The 17204-nt window shown below is 40.5% G+C and overlaps 1 protein-coding gene across 1 annotated transcript in view; it reads right to left on the bottom strand.

The window, feature by feature from the left end:
* Positions 1–1023: 1023 nt before the first annotated feature.
* The window catches only part of LOC120032697 (zinc finger protein 271-like), a gene marked incomplete at its 5' end in the record, with an annotated part of 80328 nt that continues 64147 nt past the window's right edge, over positions 1024–17204 (bottom strand). The window contains one exon of the mRNA XM_038978892.1: positions 1024–1107. Coding sequence (XP_038834820.1) covers positions 1024–1107 — 84 coding nt within the window. The remainder of the gene's footprint in view (positions 1108–17204) is intronic.

The raw sequence follows: 17204 nt of genomic DNA, 5'->3' as shown, positions 1-17204 counted from the left end.
GCATTGTAGTTGATTATAATTTCAAAATTAGTTTTAGGATTCTAGAAAGAAAAAGGTGAGAGAACTAATAAGATTGTATATTATTATTTAGAAATGTGTTTTTTCTTGTTTTTAATTGTTGACAGGAAGTGAAGCATTTTAGTTGATTTTAATATGAAATGGAAGTTGTTTTCTGTTGGTGGTGAGCAAACTTGTCCAACAAAAATATAGGATTTATTTGTTGTCTTAAGGGGAAGGTGTTACAGACTTTGGTTTTTCCATTTATGTTTTGAGGTTGGACTTTAGCATGTATAGCTCGTTACCACTGTGAGGGAATTTTCTGTTAAACCTTACTAATGCTTGTGTAGTAAAATATAGTTCTTTAAGCCGAGGCATTGGGCTTGAGATTGGTAAAGAACCTAACTCCTATAACATAGAAAAGTGTGTTGATAGAGGCCTGTTCTAACTGTTCTGGGTGTGTAGAATGAACCCATGATGTTCGGACACTCAGCCAAGAATATGACAGAAACTGACTGGTTCCTCTTGATCCTCGACAGATTAATGGTTATATCCTGCACACCAGTAACAGAGCTATTGTTTTGGAGCCTGTTTCTGGGGAAAGATTGTGGTGGAGAAGTCAGAATTAGCTAAGTAACATAGATAATTAAGATGTCTTATCTGCAGAATATGCTGATATGAACTATTGACCTCTTGCTATTAGAATGTCTCCTTTCTGACTGGTGTGGGAAGCTGCACTTCCTCCCTCAAATGGGCCTCAGTCACCTTGGGTCCAGAGAGGGGAGTCAGGCTTATCGATCAGATGTTCCTGTTGCTATGCAGAATATCAGCATCGATCACATGTCCCTGTTGCTAGGCAGAATATCAGCATCTATCACATGTCCCTGTTGCTAGGCAGAATATCAGCATCTATCACATGTCCCTGTTGCTAGGCAGAATATCAGCATCGATCACATGTCCCTGTTGCTAGGCAGAATATCAGCATCGATTACATGTCCATGTTGCTAGGCAGAATATCAGCATCGATCACACGTCGCTGTTGCTATGCAGAATATCAGCATCGATCACGTTGCTATGCAGAATATCAGCATTGATCACATGTCCCTGTTGCTAGGGAGAATATCAGCAGGGAGTAAGGCAAAGGAGATCAGAAGGAAACATTGTTTCCATATGTGAACCGTGTGTTTATTGCAATCCATGTGAAGGGAAGGCGTGAGTAATGGGGAACCAATCACTTGTCTCCACAGTGTCTGTGCGTCAGTCACCTCCTCCTAGGGGGAGATTGTATTTGGGGCCCAAGGTCTGGCACAGGATTTGTGGGGTTGGTGTTTGGAACCATTGTACGTCGTCTCTGAGGTTGCACCTATCCTGAGATAGTATATAACCCAGAAGCAAGCCTTTTAATAAAAGTAAAACCTGGATTGATTGTTAAGTTTGCCTCTCCTCATTATTGATTATGGGTAGAATTTCCACCACAGCACGTAGGGCGAACCGATTGGTATCACCTCGTTAGTCAGAATGTGTTACACCTGTGCTGGCTTGTCCATCTCGTTAGGGTTGGATGTTGCATCCAATTGTTAATATTTTAGTCAATGACATTCCTTTGAATGTTCATTAGTCTTTCAGTTGTTATTCTTCTGTTTTTCATCCTCTTATGTTTGTTGTGTAGTAAATATTTCTGTTTATTTTCATTGTTTTTTAATATTTTTTTTCCTGTGAAGCCATTGTGTTGCATCCATGTCTGAAATGTGCTGTATAAATAAAGCTTGATTTGAACATATTGCAAAAGAAATTAACCCAAATGACTGACCAATCAACAGACTCTTGCTAAACCAATGAACAAATATGTGCAAAAGAAACACATATTTTAGTCCATCTTAGTATAAAAAACAGTATAAATTCAGTATATCTTCCACTATGTCAATATAGTGCATGGTATGTAAGTTTAGTATCACTTTTCAACCAACCCAGTTCATTTGTTGAAAATGAAAAATGTTTAAATCAACAATACGTCAAAGGATTCACCTACTGAAAACTGAAACAAACAATTGGATCAAACAGATCAATCCCACTGGACATTGGGTTTGATTCAGACCCTGCCAGCATGGCCAGAGATGTAACTTATAACCACAGAACCACCACAGACCTTTCATGAATGACTAAAAGCACCTAAGTATTAGATTTACTGCCCTGGTCTGTCACCACCTCAGACACCATTCACAATGCTGGCTGAGGTACGAGTAAAACATGAAATATTATTTCCTAATTGTCAAAAAATCTCCACTCCTTAATCAACTAGTCTCTCACTGTTTAACCAGAATAACATGAGTTGTGTCCTTCAAAACTGTTAGACTGTTATTCCAAAAGAATATTCAGCTACTTAGATGTCATGTATTGTCATGTTATGCTCACTATAAGAAATCCTGAATGTATTAAAATGCCTGGAGGGGATGTGTTAGTTCATAACCCATCATTTATACCTGTTAGTTCATAACCCATCATTTATAACTGTTAGTTCATAACCCATCATTTATACCTGTTCATTCATAACCCATCATTTATACCTGTTAGTTCAAGTTATGGATTTTATGAATAATGACCTAAATTAGGTATACATTTAACGTAGAGCTATAACTAAAACTACCCTGTCATTGTATGATTGTATGAAATTTATTAGAATCATACCTCTATAAATCTGATGTGTGTAGTTTTAGTCAGAATTAGCACAAGGACTTTCTGTTCCTTTTTAGTATGAAAGCAGGGTGCAAGTGTGAGACAATGTATGAGATAAGAGGAGCTATCGACAGACAAGCTCTACTACTGTGTTCCTTACAGGACATTCTGTCCTCACCCAGGGAGGGGAGAGACATTGGGCTTGTAGTAGATTGTATAACAGGTGTCAGACAATGTATGACAGGAGGACTTGTGAACTATATTGTCATTGTTTCTGAGAGGGACATTTATGACGGAATGTGAGGTATATAGACCAATGTACAGGAAATGATAGGCAGAACGTTCCCGTAAAGAAACATTTGACTTTTGTAGACTGGGCCTCTGTCTGTTTCTATCAGTATCCTACAAATCCTGATATAGCAGACTGAGTCATTTAATTTAATTGGTTAATTAAAGAATGAGAACTTAATTCTCTTAACAGTTCATAACCCATCATTTATACCTGTTAGTTCATAACCCATCATTTATACCTGTTAGTTCATAGCCCATCATTTATACCTGTTAGTTCATAGCCCATCATTTATACCTGTTAGTTCATAGCCCATCATTTATACCTGTTAATTAATAATCCATCATTTATACCTGTTAATTCAGGGGCGGATCAGGCAGTCTGGCACGCTCCCTGACCTTACTCGGCAGGAACTAATGGAGATCCATAATAAACCACAGGAAGAGTAGCTGCTGCCTTGACAGGAACTAATGGGAATCCATAATAAACCCCAGGAAGAGTAGCTGCTGCCTTGACAGGAACTAATGGGGATCCATAATAAATACAAATACTTTATCAATATATTTGTGTCTCTTTACTCCCGGATTCTAAAATGCTAATTAGCATCAAAGTAGATGACATGCAACACTACAAATCCCTGCAAGCTCCTGCATGTCATCTCTAGCCGACACTTTTCACAGAACAGTTCACTGAATTGTCCATTGAAATCAATTTTGACAATTTAATCATTGCTACATCAAGGCCTGATTGGTGGAGTGCTTCGGAGATGGTTGTCCTTCTGGAAGGTTCTCTTCTTCACAGAGGAAATTCTAAAAAAAAATAATCTAAAAAACTGTTTTTGGTTTGTCATTATGGGCTATTGTGTGTAGATTGATGAGGGGAAACAATTATTAAATTTTAGAATAAGGCTGTAATGTAACCAAACTAAGAAAAGGTGAAGGGGTCTGAATACTTTACGAATACACTGTATATCGCTGGCAGAGTATTCTACCGCTGGCAGTTTTGTACACATGATTCGTCACGAATCATTCGTGGTATAGAAAAATCCAATCTTAGGAGAGTACATGGGAGGCACTATACTGTGTGTCTGCAGGTATCTATCTGGTCAAAACCACCGATACAGGTGCACCTCCCCTCTCTGGTGGGATGTCTACAGAGAAACCTAGATTCAAATACTTAGATTTGTGTGTACTGGGTACATGTTAAGAAATTGTTAGATATTACTTGTTAGATATTGCTGCACTGTCGGAGCTAGAACCACAAGCATTTCGCTACACCCGCAATAACATCTGCTAAACACGTGCATGTGACCAATAAAATGTGATTTCATTTTGATTTAAAATAAACATCCTATTTATCAAAGGTGCTTTTGCCTGGGGTCAAAATGACTCCAAAGGATTTGAATTTGTTAAAAGTCCATTTTGATACAGAAACACTAAACCATGATTTAGTTTTATTAAGAACCAGTTGATTGAGAAAGTCATGAAAAATTTGAAGAATTGAATAAACCACATTTTGGCTATGATAAAATATATGCCTCTGGGGTCAAAATGATCCATGTCAGAAGTATGGTTCAATGCAAAATGTGTAGTGGGTGTAAAGTTTGTTTTAAATTCTCACTTATTAAACACGAATCAATCAACACATGCTTCTCTTTGAACGACTTAATATATTACATTTTTATGAAATAAATTAAAAATAAACTTTTGGTTCCTCAACTGCGTTGCCCACTCCAGTCAGCAGATGGCTATGTGCATCTTTAAAAAACGTTTTTTATTAACAACAAATCAATACAGAAAGCACATAAGGGAACACAAGTATATATAGATTATATATAATGGACAATCGAGCTAGGGGGTACAATATCACATTACAATTACACAAGGCCCTTAAGGGACATACATACACTTACAATTCTAACAGCTTTTTTGTTAGTAGAGTTTTTAACAGTCTTAAAATACAGTTCAATTTCTTTTTGTAGGGTAAGAAAATTAGATTTTTTGTTAGTAAATTTACATTTGTGTATATGAAATTTGTCCAAAAGAATAATGAAATTAATTACATAATAATATTTCAGCTTAATTTTATCGTATGTAAAGAATCCAAGCAGTACATCTCTCCACAATAGTGTAAAATCTTCATAAATGTGTTCAATTATAAATCTACTGATGTCTTGCCACATTTTTCTTACATGTATACAATGCCAAAAAAGATGCAGTACTGTTTGATGTGCGTCTTTTAGGTTCAGGCGATGCTGCCAGTGTGACGTATGATCTAGTGGACGGGACGCTCCTTCAACAACAACAGCTAGTCAGACCCATCGGTAGCTTTCTAGCAAACATAGCTACAACATTCACGCTCTTTACACTGTTTTGGTGTATATTAGTCGCTGTGTATTAAACACACTTCTGTCGTATGTACTTGTTGGCCCATTTAATTATATATGTACGTTGTTTGTCAGCTAGCTGGTTAGCTAAGTTAGCTTAGAACTAGGCTAGTCGCTAATGCTAACTAGCTATTATCCCCGACCATGAGTTCACTAAGCTACTCTCCTGCTAAAGAAGATGGGTTCTGCTGGACGGAGAAAGAAGCTCCCGTGAAAGAGGAGGAGGAAGAGAAGGATGTTACAATACAAAAACAAGTAGAGGGTGAGGCTGATACCGTGAAAGAAGAAGAGAAAGACGTTACAGTGAAAGAAGAGGAAGACGCGTTCAGAGTGAAAGAGGAAGAGGATGTTACAGTAAAAAGAGGAGGCAGAGAAAGAGGAAGATGCAGTTTTTGGAGTGAAAAAGTTGGAGGAAACTGGATATCTGGGCTCGGTTTCCCAAATGCATCTTAAGGCATCCAATGGTTCTAACGATGAACGGGCCCTAATTAACACTAGTAAGTATTGTCTTAAAAACAGAAGCACAAACTCTGCAGTTGTTGAACTGATGTGTAGTGTTAAAGGGAACATCTGCAATTGCAAAATCAATATTTTGACTTTTAAATTATTTATTAATAGCCAGTGATTCTTGAAGAATATAACACATGCCTCGTGAGCTTAGTTCAACTGTTGTACCTGTTAGGGTTGCGTCAATTCAATCTGGTATAAGGACAAGTATGACAATGAGTCACTAATTGTATGCTATGTATTTTTTATTAACTAAGTAATAAATGGCAAATGCAACTTTCGTATATACGGGTTCACTGCACCACCCCGCAGGGTGGAACAAGGAACTGACTTGTTCCTGACAAAGATATTATAATATACTCATGACAGAGATAGTTCCCGCTTCCGAGCCGGCCTGTCAGAGTAGAGACTGGGCGTGGTTTAGACTCACCCAGCCTATCGCCGGCGCTCAGGCTAGTCCTAGCCTCTTTGCGCTCTTTGGTGTCCCGGCGCTGTTGCTGTGTAGATTACGCTCCCTCACCCCAGAGACTGAGGTCAGACAGCTCTGCAACATTGTCTGAGCTATTTGCACCTGTATACAAAAGCACACTGTTCTCGCTCAAGGCTAACCACAGCTTCCCAGCACACTTATCTGGGGCTAACTGTTACTTCCAGCACACACACACAGACACCCAGGCGCCCAGTCCAACAGTTGCTAATATTCAATCACATTGAGTATTCAATCACAATCACATATAGTATTGGGTTGTAGTGCATAATTCAGAACCTCACATACCCCATCAGATCCCCAAATAAGCTTTTTTTACTCCAATGCATTTGAGAGTAGTTACATTTCTCCAGCCCCATCCATAATCTTATTACCAAAACGGTGGTGGAATGACAGATTTGTTATTGTTTGAACTGCAGATTGCTGGGTTGTGTGTTTTTTTTAAACAGCCTCAAAATGGCTGCCCAGAGACTTTTTTTTGGTAAACAGCTGAGGGATGGGGGAAGGAGAAGTGTAACCAATCTCAAATTCATAGAGAAAGCTATTGTAGCAACCGTAACCCAACACCTAGCGACCTCGTCAAGAAGTTCAGACATCTTGGTATAACAATTATAAGGTGTTGGATTGACAGTCGCTGGACCCAGGTTGGAGTTCAGCTCAGGGCTACCCACTGAATTCACTACACTATGAATACAAGGACTGGCCATGCATGAGGTCATAATGATAGTTTAACCATGTTTCTAGGCTATATAGTATATTCTAGAATTCATCCATGATGTCATAATGATAGTTTAACCAGGTTTCTAGGCTATATAGTATATTCTAGAATTGCCAGTGAAGATTTCATGTGGAGGCAAATTATTAGAGCTGTTTATAAGTCATTGTATAATATTCAGCCATTTTTTTTTTCATGCCTTTATATTAAAGGCAAGACATACCTAGATTCAATTACATTCATGAATTGGTTTGAAACCTTTGTTTTAAACCCTTCTCAAAGTTGGTGCCTTGACAGATTTGTAAAAAATGGTTTGTCATGAAACACTATTTATTTATTTATATGTAATCTTTATTTAACTAGGCAAGTCAGTTAAGAACAAATTCTTATTTACAATGACTGCCAACCCTGGACGACGCTGGGCCAATTGTGCGCCGCCCTATGGGACTCCCAATCACGGCCGGTTGTGATACAGCCTGCATCTCAAGCACTGAGATGCAGTGTCCGCTGCGCCACCTGGGAGCCCCAAAACCAAAATCATGTTCTAGTGCTGTCCCCACCTAAAATACATCTTGGTCAACCAAGAGTCATCTGTTCTTTCTACCAATTGCCCCATGGTTTTATAAAATCAACTAACGTACTGAACTTGTTTGATGCTTTAACCTGTCTGGCACCAGTGGGACGGTAGCGTCCCACCTCGACAACAGCAAGTGAAATTGCAGGGTGCCAAATTCAAAATAACAGAAATCCCATAATTAAAATTCCTCAAAACACACAAGTATTATACACCATTTTAAAGATAAACTTCTTGTAAATCCAACCACAGTGTCCGATTTCAAAAAGGCTTTACCGCGAAAGCACAACATCTGATTATGTTAGGTCAGCGCCTAATCACAGAAAACCATATAGCCATTTTCCAACCAAGGAGAGGTGTCACAAAAGTCAGAAATAGCGTTAAAATGATTCACTTACCTTTGATGATCTTCATCAAAGCACTCACAGGACATGGCACTCACAGGACATCATGTTACAAAATAAATGTGTGTTTTGTTCGATAAAGTTAATCTTTATGTCCATAAACCTCAGTTGAAATTGGCATGTTATGTACAGTAATCATTGTCTCAAACAAACATCCAGGGAAATTTCAGAGAGCCACATCAAATTACTGAAATACTCATCATAAACATTGATGAAAAATAAAAGTTTTATACATAGGATTAAAGATAAACATCTTGTTAATCCAGCCGCTGTGTCAGATTTCAAAAAGGCTTTACGACGAAAGCACACCATGCGATTATTATCACTTACCTTTGATGATCTTCTTCTGGTGGCACTCCCAGGTCCTCATGTTAGACAATAAATGTTTGTTTTGTTTGATAATGTCCCTCTTTATGTCCAAAAACCTCCATTTTGTTGGTGCGTTTTAGTTCAGTAATCAAAAGGCACAATGCGCGCTCTCAACATCAGACGAAAAGTTTAAAAAAGTACAATAAAAGTTTGTAGAAACATGTCAAACGATGTTTAAAATCAATCCTCAGGTTGTTTTTGTCATAAATAATCAATAATATTTCAACCGGACAAAAGCTTCTTCAATAGAAAAGGTAAACAAGAAATGCGCGCTCCTGATCACACGCTGGGCTCATGGCTGGACATTTCCACTGTCCACTCATTGAAAGTGCTGTATCTCGCTAATTTTTCAGAGTAAAAGCCTGAAACAATGCCTAAAGACTGGCCACGTGTAGAAGAAGCCATAGAGATCGTGAACTGCGTCCTAAGTCTTTGTATGGTGGATAGGCTTTCAATGGAAAAACAGCCTTTCAAAATAATAGTACTTCCTGGATGGATTTTCCTCAGATTTTCACCTGCTATATCAGTTATGTTATACTTACAGACATTATTTTAACCGTTTTGGAAACTTTAGAGTGTTTTCTATCCAAATCTACTAAATATATGCATATCCTAGCTTCTCTGCCTGTGTAGCAGCCCTTTTAATTTGGGCACACTTTTCATCCAAAATTCCCGAATGCTGCCCCCTACACTAGTGAAGTTAAGCATTCTGTTTGATTAAATAATTAAGACACACAAATGACTCGAAGTCATAACTAGAGGGAGCCGGTCGTCAACATAACCTGACCAGAGGGAGCCGGTCGTCAACATAACCTGACCAGAGGGAGCCGGTCGTCAACATAACATAACCTGACCAGAGGGAGCCGGTCGTCAACATAACATAACCTGACCAGAGGGAGCCGGTCGTCAACATAACATAACCCGACCAGAGGGAGCCGGTCGTCACTGTAACCCGACCAGAGGGAGCCGGTCGTCACTGTAACCCGACCAGAGGGAGCCGGTCGTCACTGTAACCCGACCAGAGGGAGCCGGTCGTCACTGTAACCCGACCAGAGGGAGCCGGTCGTCACTGTAACCCGACCAGAGGGAGCCGGTCGTCACTGTAACCCGACCAGAGGGAGCCGGTCGTCACTGTAACCCGACCAGAGGGAGCCGGTCGTCACTGTAACCCGACCAGAGGGAGCCGGTCATCCGCTGCTGGACTTCATAAATTCTGCCGTTCTGCTCCTGAAGTTTTCAGTAATAGACTAATAGACTACAGATAGATAGACTAATAGACTAGTAGTAGACTACACCAGCAGTCGGCAACCTTTTCCATTTGGAGTGCCAATTTATCTGACCATTTCTACCAATCTGTGTGCCAGTTATGATTTTCATATTCACATTTTCGTGGAACAGATTCATTTAATTTATAATAGTATCTCAAAATCATTTGTGTGATTAATCTACGTTCTATCTAAATCTAAATGAAAATGATACAAATCTAGAAGTAACTTTTATTGCCATTACCAACTATGTAAAAAAAGCCTACATAAAGCCAACAAATAAAAACATTGCATTCTGCAGGTAGAAAATATCCTGATAAAAATAAATATCCTAGAAATCACATTGGCTGCACATGGCCTGTCTACAACAAACTTGAAACATTGTATCAACTATCAACTGGGTCAGGAAACTCAAATAGCAAGCTTGCAACATTGTATAAAATATTCAGTTTCCTGCTCCAGTGAGTTCAGGACATACACAGCTGTAGGCTGTTTGTGCAAAGGATAAGAAGTAATCAGGTATTTTATAACATTTCCCCTGGATCAGAGCATTACATTTTTCCCTTTTATGCTGAGTGGTTATCGAAAGGGTGAGAGCTGGAAATATTTTATGAAAATACTTTTTGTCAGCATTCGCAGCAGTTTTTGTCATTCGCAATTGATTTTGATTAGACTTTGTTTACTTGCTGTTTGGATGTGAAGAAAAAGTTACTTTGAGAAGCTCCACAAAATTAGTGCTGCAGCGTTAAGACAATGAGAAATACTATCAGACATCCCCAAATGGGCACATTTATGGGCCTACATTTTTTGTAGGCCAGGTAGATTAATCCTACTTCTATATGGGTAATCAGGTGTGCGTCCTTACTCAACACTGACAGGAGTGTTTCAAACAAAACACAATGAATAAATTGACAAAACTGACGCATCTTGTAGGGTCAGGTCTGGGTGGTCTTGCCAGTGGTCGTTTCATTTAGTATCCGTTGGGGAATTATTTTATTTCCCCATAGTATGTTGTACCGAAGTTGACTGACTGAAAGGGAGTGTAACTTTGATTATAATTACACTTCCCTGAAGGAGGGAAACGAGGTACAACATCTGTTTGTTCCCGCCCTTTCCTGGGTCTGTGAGGAGCGCTATTAAATTTAAGGAATAAATCCAAGCCTCACGCGGGGCTTCCAGCGAGGCGTGGATTTGATAGTATGTTGTACCTAGTTTCCCTCCTTCAGGGAACAGTAGTTATAGTCATAATGTTACACTTGTCACATGATGAACTTCAACTTAAATACGGGATCTTGCTTTCGGACAGTTTTTTTGTATTCTGAAATGTACTCGAACTATGTATCATTTAGTGGCTCCTTATGTTACGCTGGGAAAACAAAAAAGTTTGTGGGCACAGACATACTAAATCATTTCAGAGTTTGCTAAATCCAATGGTTTTTAACAGAGTCATCTTGTAATCCAAGATGGCGTAGCAGTAAGATGTGTTTGTTGTAAATGTTATGTTTTTTGTCTTTTTTTGTAAATATTGCAATATATTAAATCTTTTTCCATTTTGAAATTAAATATACCTTCCGGCAACCTGCCTCACCCAATGTGATACGGATCTGCTATTTTTTAGACCTTATAGCTAGAACCTCCATCAGAAGCTAGCCATCAGAAGCTAACCAGGTCATTGTCAGCCACTGCTAGCGGCCTTTACCTTTTTAGCTCAGACACCAGCCGCTTTTAGCCTGGATAATACCTGCCAGTCTGGACAGCGCGATATCAACCCTGAACATATCGGACTGTTTTTCTCCACTACATCACCGTATTCCTGCCGTAAGCTCTGGACCATTACATCAGATAATCGCAGCTAGCTAGCTGCCACCATGTGGCCCAGCCCCAAAGCTAGCCTTGAGCCAGGCCCATCTCCCGGCCTGCTCAGTGGACCCTATGATCACTCGGCTACACAGCTGATGCCTCCCAGACTCTTCACTAAGACGAGTAGAAGCCACTACATCACCGGATTCCTGCCGAAAGCTCTGGACCTTTGCACCGGATTTGCTTTAGTGGCTAACGCCCTTGTCCCGAAGCTAGCAAGGATAAGAAGTAATCAGGTATTTTATAACATTTCCCCTGGATCAGAGCATTACATTTTTCCCTTTTATGCTGAGTGGTTATCGAAAGGGTGAGAGCTGGAAATATTTTATGAAAATACTTTTTGTCAGCATTCGCAGCACTTTTTGTCATTCGCAATTGATTTTGATTAGACTTTGTTTACTTGCTGTTTGGAGGTGAAGAAAAAGTTACTTTGAGAAGCTCCACAAAATTAGTGCTGCAGCGTTAAGACAATGAGAAATACTATCAGACATCCCCAAATGGGCACATTTATGGGCCTACATTTTTTGTAGGCCAGGTAGATTAATCCTACTTCTATATGGGTAATCAGGTGTGCGTCCTTACTCAACACTGACAGGAGTGTTTCAAACAAAACACAATGAATAAATTGACAAAACTGACGCATCTTGTAGGGTCAGGTCTGGGTGGTCTTGCCAGTGGTCGTTTCATTTAGTATCCGTTGGGGAATTATTTTATTTCCCCATAGTATGTTGTACCGAAGTTGACTGACTGAAAGGGAGTGTAACTTTGATTATAATTACACTTCCCTGAAGGAGGGAAACGAGGTACAACATCTGTTTGTTCCCGCCCTTTCCTGGGTCTGTGAGGAGCGCTATTAAATTTAAGGAATAAATCCAAGCCTCACGCGGGGCTTCCAGCGAGGCGTGGATTTGATAGTATGTTGTACCTAGTTTCCCTCCTTCAGGGAACAGTAGTTATAGTCATAATGTTACACTTGTCACATGATGAACTTCAACTTAAATACGGGATCTTGCTTTCGGACAGTTTTTTTGTATTCTGAAATGTACTCGAACTATGTATCATTTAGTGGCTCCTTATGTTACGCTGGGAAAACAAAAAAGTTTGTGGGCACAGACATACTAAATCATTTCAGAGTTTGCTAAATCCAATGGTTTTTAACAGAGTCATCTTGTAATCCAAGATGGCGTAGCAGTAAGATGTGTTTGTTGTAAATGTTATGTTTTTTGTCTTTTTTTGTAAATATTGCAATATATTAAATCTTTTTCCATTTTGAAATTAAATATACCTTCCGGCAACCTGCCTCACCCAATGTGATACGGATCTGCTATTTTTTAGACCTTATAGCTAGAACCTCCATCAGAAGCTAGCCATCAGAAGCTAACCAGGTCATTGTCAGCCACTGCTAGCGGCCTTTACCTTTTTAGCTCAGACACCAGCCGCTTTTAGCCTGGATAATACCTGCCAGTCTGGACAGCGCGATATCAACCCTGAACATATCGGACTGTTTTTCTCCACTACATCACCGTATTCCTGCCGTAAGCTCTGGACCATTACATCAGATAATCGCAGCTAGCTAGCTGCCACCATGTGGCCCAGCCCCAAAGCTAGCCTTGAGCCAGGCCCATCTCCCGGCCTGCTCAGTGGACCCTATGATCACTCGGCTACACAGCTGATGCCTCCCAGACTCTTCACTAAGACGAGTAGAAGCCACTACATCACCGGATTCCTGCCGAAAGCTCTGGACCTTTGCACCGGATTTGCTTTAGTGGCTAACGCCCTTGTCCCGAAGCTAGCACCAGTTAGCCTCGAGCCAGGTGCATCTCCCGGCTAGCAAACAAAATTACTCCAGCTACAATACCTCTTTTGCCAATTGGCCTGGACACTTTGTCAACACGGAGCCCTGCCGATCCATCACGACTGGTCTGCCGACGCAATTCCGTCCGATGTGCCCTCAACCGGCCTTTGCCAGACGTCGGTGACGCCCTTGTCCCGAACGTAGCACCAGTTAGCCTCGAGCCAGGCGCATCTCCCGGCTAGCATAGTAACGACTACCTAACGGCAGCCCTGGTTCATATATTGCTGTTCACTGGACCCTATAATGCTGGACTGACCCTCTCTGCCCATTCATCGCCATTTTACCTGCTGCTGTTGTCTTAGCTGATTAACTGTTGTCTTACCCGTTGTTGTCTTAGCTAGCTCTCCCAATCAACACCTGTGATTGCTTTATGCCTCGCTTTATGTCTCTCTAATGTCAATATGCCTTGTATACTGTTGTTTAGTTATCATTGTTTTATTTTATTGCGTAGCCCCTAGTCCCACTCAACATGCCTCAGAGAACTCTTTTGTCCCACCTCCCACACATGCGGTGATCTCACCTAGCATAACTGGTGCCTCCAGAGATGCAACCTCTCTTATCGTCACTCAATGCCTAGGTTTACCTCCACTGTACTCGCACCCGACCATACCCCTGTCTGTACATCATGCCGTGAATCTATCCTACCACGCCCAGAAATCTGCTCCTTTTATTCTCTGTTCACAACGCACTAGACGACCAGTTCTGATAGCCTTTAGCCATACCCTCATCCTACTCCTCTGTTCCTCGGGTGATGCAGAGGTTAACCCAGGCCCTGTGTGTCCCCAGGCGCTCTCATTTGTTGACTTCTTTAACCATAAAAGGTTTCATGCATGTTAACATCAAAAGTCTCCTCCCTAAGTTTGTTTTTCTCACTGCTTTAGCACACTCTGCCAACCTTGACGTCCTTGCCGTGTCTGAATCCTGGCATTGGAAGGCCACCAAAAATTCTGAAATTTCCATCCCCATCTACAACATTTTCCGTCAAGATATAACTGCCAAAGGGGGAGGAGATGCAATCTACTGCAGAGATGGCCTGCAAAGTTCTGTCATACTTTCCAGGTCTAAACCCAAACAGGTCGAGCTTCTAATTTAAAAAATGAATCTCTCCAGAAATAAGTCTCTCACAGTTGTCGCCTGTTACAGACCCCCCTCAGCTCCCAGCTGTGCTCTGGACACCATATGTGAATTGATTCCCCCCCATCTATCTTCAGTTCTTTCTGTTGGGTGACCTAAACTGGGATATGCTGAACACCCGGGCCGTCCTACAATCCAAGCTAGATGCCCTCAATCTCACACAAATTATCAAGGAACCCACCAGGTACAACCCTAAATCCGTAAACATGGGCACCTTCATAGATATTATCCTGACCAACTTGCCCTCCAAATACACCTCTGCTGTTTTCAATCAGGATCTCAGTGATCACTGCCTCATTGCCTGCATCCGTTATGGGTCCGCGGTCAAACGACCACCCCTCATCACTGTCAAACGCTCCCTAAAACACTTCTGCAAGCAGGCCTTTCTAATCGACCTGGCCCGGGTATCCTGGAAGGATATTGACCTCATCCCGTCAGTAGAGGATGCCTGGTTGTTCTTTATAAGTCATTTCCTCACCACCTTAAAATAGGCATGCACCTTTTAAAAAATGTTGAACTAAGAACCGATATAGCCCTTGGTTCACTCCAGACCTGACTGCAATCTGCAGTTCAAACAATAGCAAATATGTTATTCCCCCACTGTTTTCCTAATAAGATGATTATGGGGTTGGAGAAATGTAACTACAGACAGACAGACCTATGGATGCAAGGACTGACCATCCATGATATCAACATTATAGTTTTAACCATGTTGAGGCTATACAGTGTTGATTTACATTGTTTCTAAACATTAGAGTAAAAAAAGCTTATTTGGGGATCTGATGGGGTACAACAGTTGAACTAAGCTCATGAAGCATGTGTTATATTCTTCAAGAATCAATGGCTATAAATAAATAATTAAAAGTCACAATATGGATGTAGCAATTGCAGATTTCCGCTTTAACACCAAACATCAGTTCAACTGCAGAGTTTGTGCCTCTGTTTTTAAGACAGTACTTACTAGTGTTAATCAGGGAACGGTTTCTCAAAACCATCTTATGGCTAAGTTCATCGTTAGAACCATTGGATGCCTTAAGATGCGTTTGGGAAACAGGGCCCAGATATCCAGTTTCCTCCTCTTCTTCCTCTTCCGATGTGACAGTAATCTCCCCCTCCTCCTCTTTCACTCTGAACACGTCTTCCTCTTCTTTCACAGTAATGGCCTCACCCTCTACTTCTTGTTTTACTGTGATATCCTCATCTTCTTTAGCAGGAGAAGAGTAGCTTAGTGAACTCATGGTCGGAGATGTTAGCTAGCTAGGCTAATGCTAACTTAACCAGCCCGCTAGCTGAATAATAACAACAACACCGTAAATATGAAATTAAATCGGATAACTAACCAAGACGACAGAAGTGTTTTTGAAACACAGTGGCTAATAAAAACGAAAGCGTCTAAAGAGCTTTATTGGTTCAGCTATTATGTCTAGCAAGCTACCGAGGTGGCTGACTTACTGTTGCTGCTGTTGAAAGAAGCATTCCGTCCACTAGATTATACGTCACACTAACAGCATTGCCTTAAAGTCTCATACAGCCATCTGCTGACTGGAGTGGGTAACGCAGTTGAGTAAAATGTGTATTTTATTTTCAGACAAAAAGTTAAAGGGTAGGAATCAGGGACGTCGCTAGAACTAAAATATTAATTAGCCCCCCCTAAATAAATCAATATCAGTCAATATATTTTTTCTGTGATTTATTTTTTTTGTCAACCGTTCCATCGCATCTTAAACTTTTTACGGGGCCGGCACTAGGACCGGGGGAGGCTGCTGCTGCACTAGTGACTTAGACTTTCTTCAGCAAAGAAATACTAGGAGAGAGGGGAACCCCTACACAGAACTGAACTGGATAAAAGTAGGCGGACAGAAATACTAGGAGAGAGGGGTACCCCTACACAGAACTGAACTGAATCAAAGACGGCGGACAGAAATACTAGGATGGAAGCAAATGTAAGGATTATAACGTCATAACTAATCATGCAAAAAACATGTACAGTTGACAGGAATGTTAGTTCATGTAGAGACAAACGATTATGCATTTTTTTAAATCATAGTTAATTTACGAAAATCGTGATTTAGCCAGCTAGCTGACTAGCTAACATTAGCCAGCTAGCTGACTAGCTTTATGGGTGTTGTGACATGAGTATGAAATTGTAATTCTGGTTGTTTTAGGGACTCCTGAAACAACCAGCAAACCAGGCTGTCGTTTTGGGAAACAGTGGATGTATAGAATCTAGCTAGCTGAAGAATTTTCTGCAAATTGAATGTACAATTTTGTAAGCTTGCCTTGCTGATATTTGCCATGCAGATAGATGAAATCACGTAGATTGCTTTGTTCTTGCTTATTGTGCAGTGGATGATTAAAATCCCTGTATGCCAATGGATGTGTAGCTAGCTATCTAGCCGATCTGTGTATGGACCCAAACGTTTGGTATACATATTAGTTCAGAACCTAGCTATGAACCTCAGCTATCATAGCCAGTCGTATCAACTTCAAAACAGCCTGAATGACATTAATGAAGCCTATGGATTGAGTAGAATATAATATCATGTTGTGCCAAGGATGCAAGTCGTATATACATGTAGTTATTACCATGCATGAGATCCCCACATTGTAGCATGTACATTTAATATATTCACTGATCATGTACTCTACCTTGGCAAATAAAGGTGCTGTTCAGGTATGAATGTCTTTG

This window comes from Salvelinus namaycush, chromosome 39 (genome assembly GCF_016432855.1).
Source record: "Salvelinus namaycush isolate Seneca chromosome 39, SaNama_1.0, whole genome shotgun sequence".
Classification (NCBI taxonomy): Eukaryota; Metazoa; Chordata; class Actinopteri; order Salmoniformes; family Salmonidae; genus Salvelinus; species Salvelinus namaycush.
The sequence above is the reverse complement of the archived record's forward strand: the minus strand, read 5'-3'. Positions and strand labels throughout refer to the sequence as shown.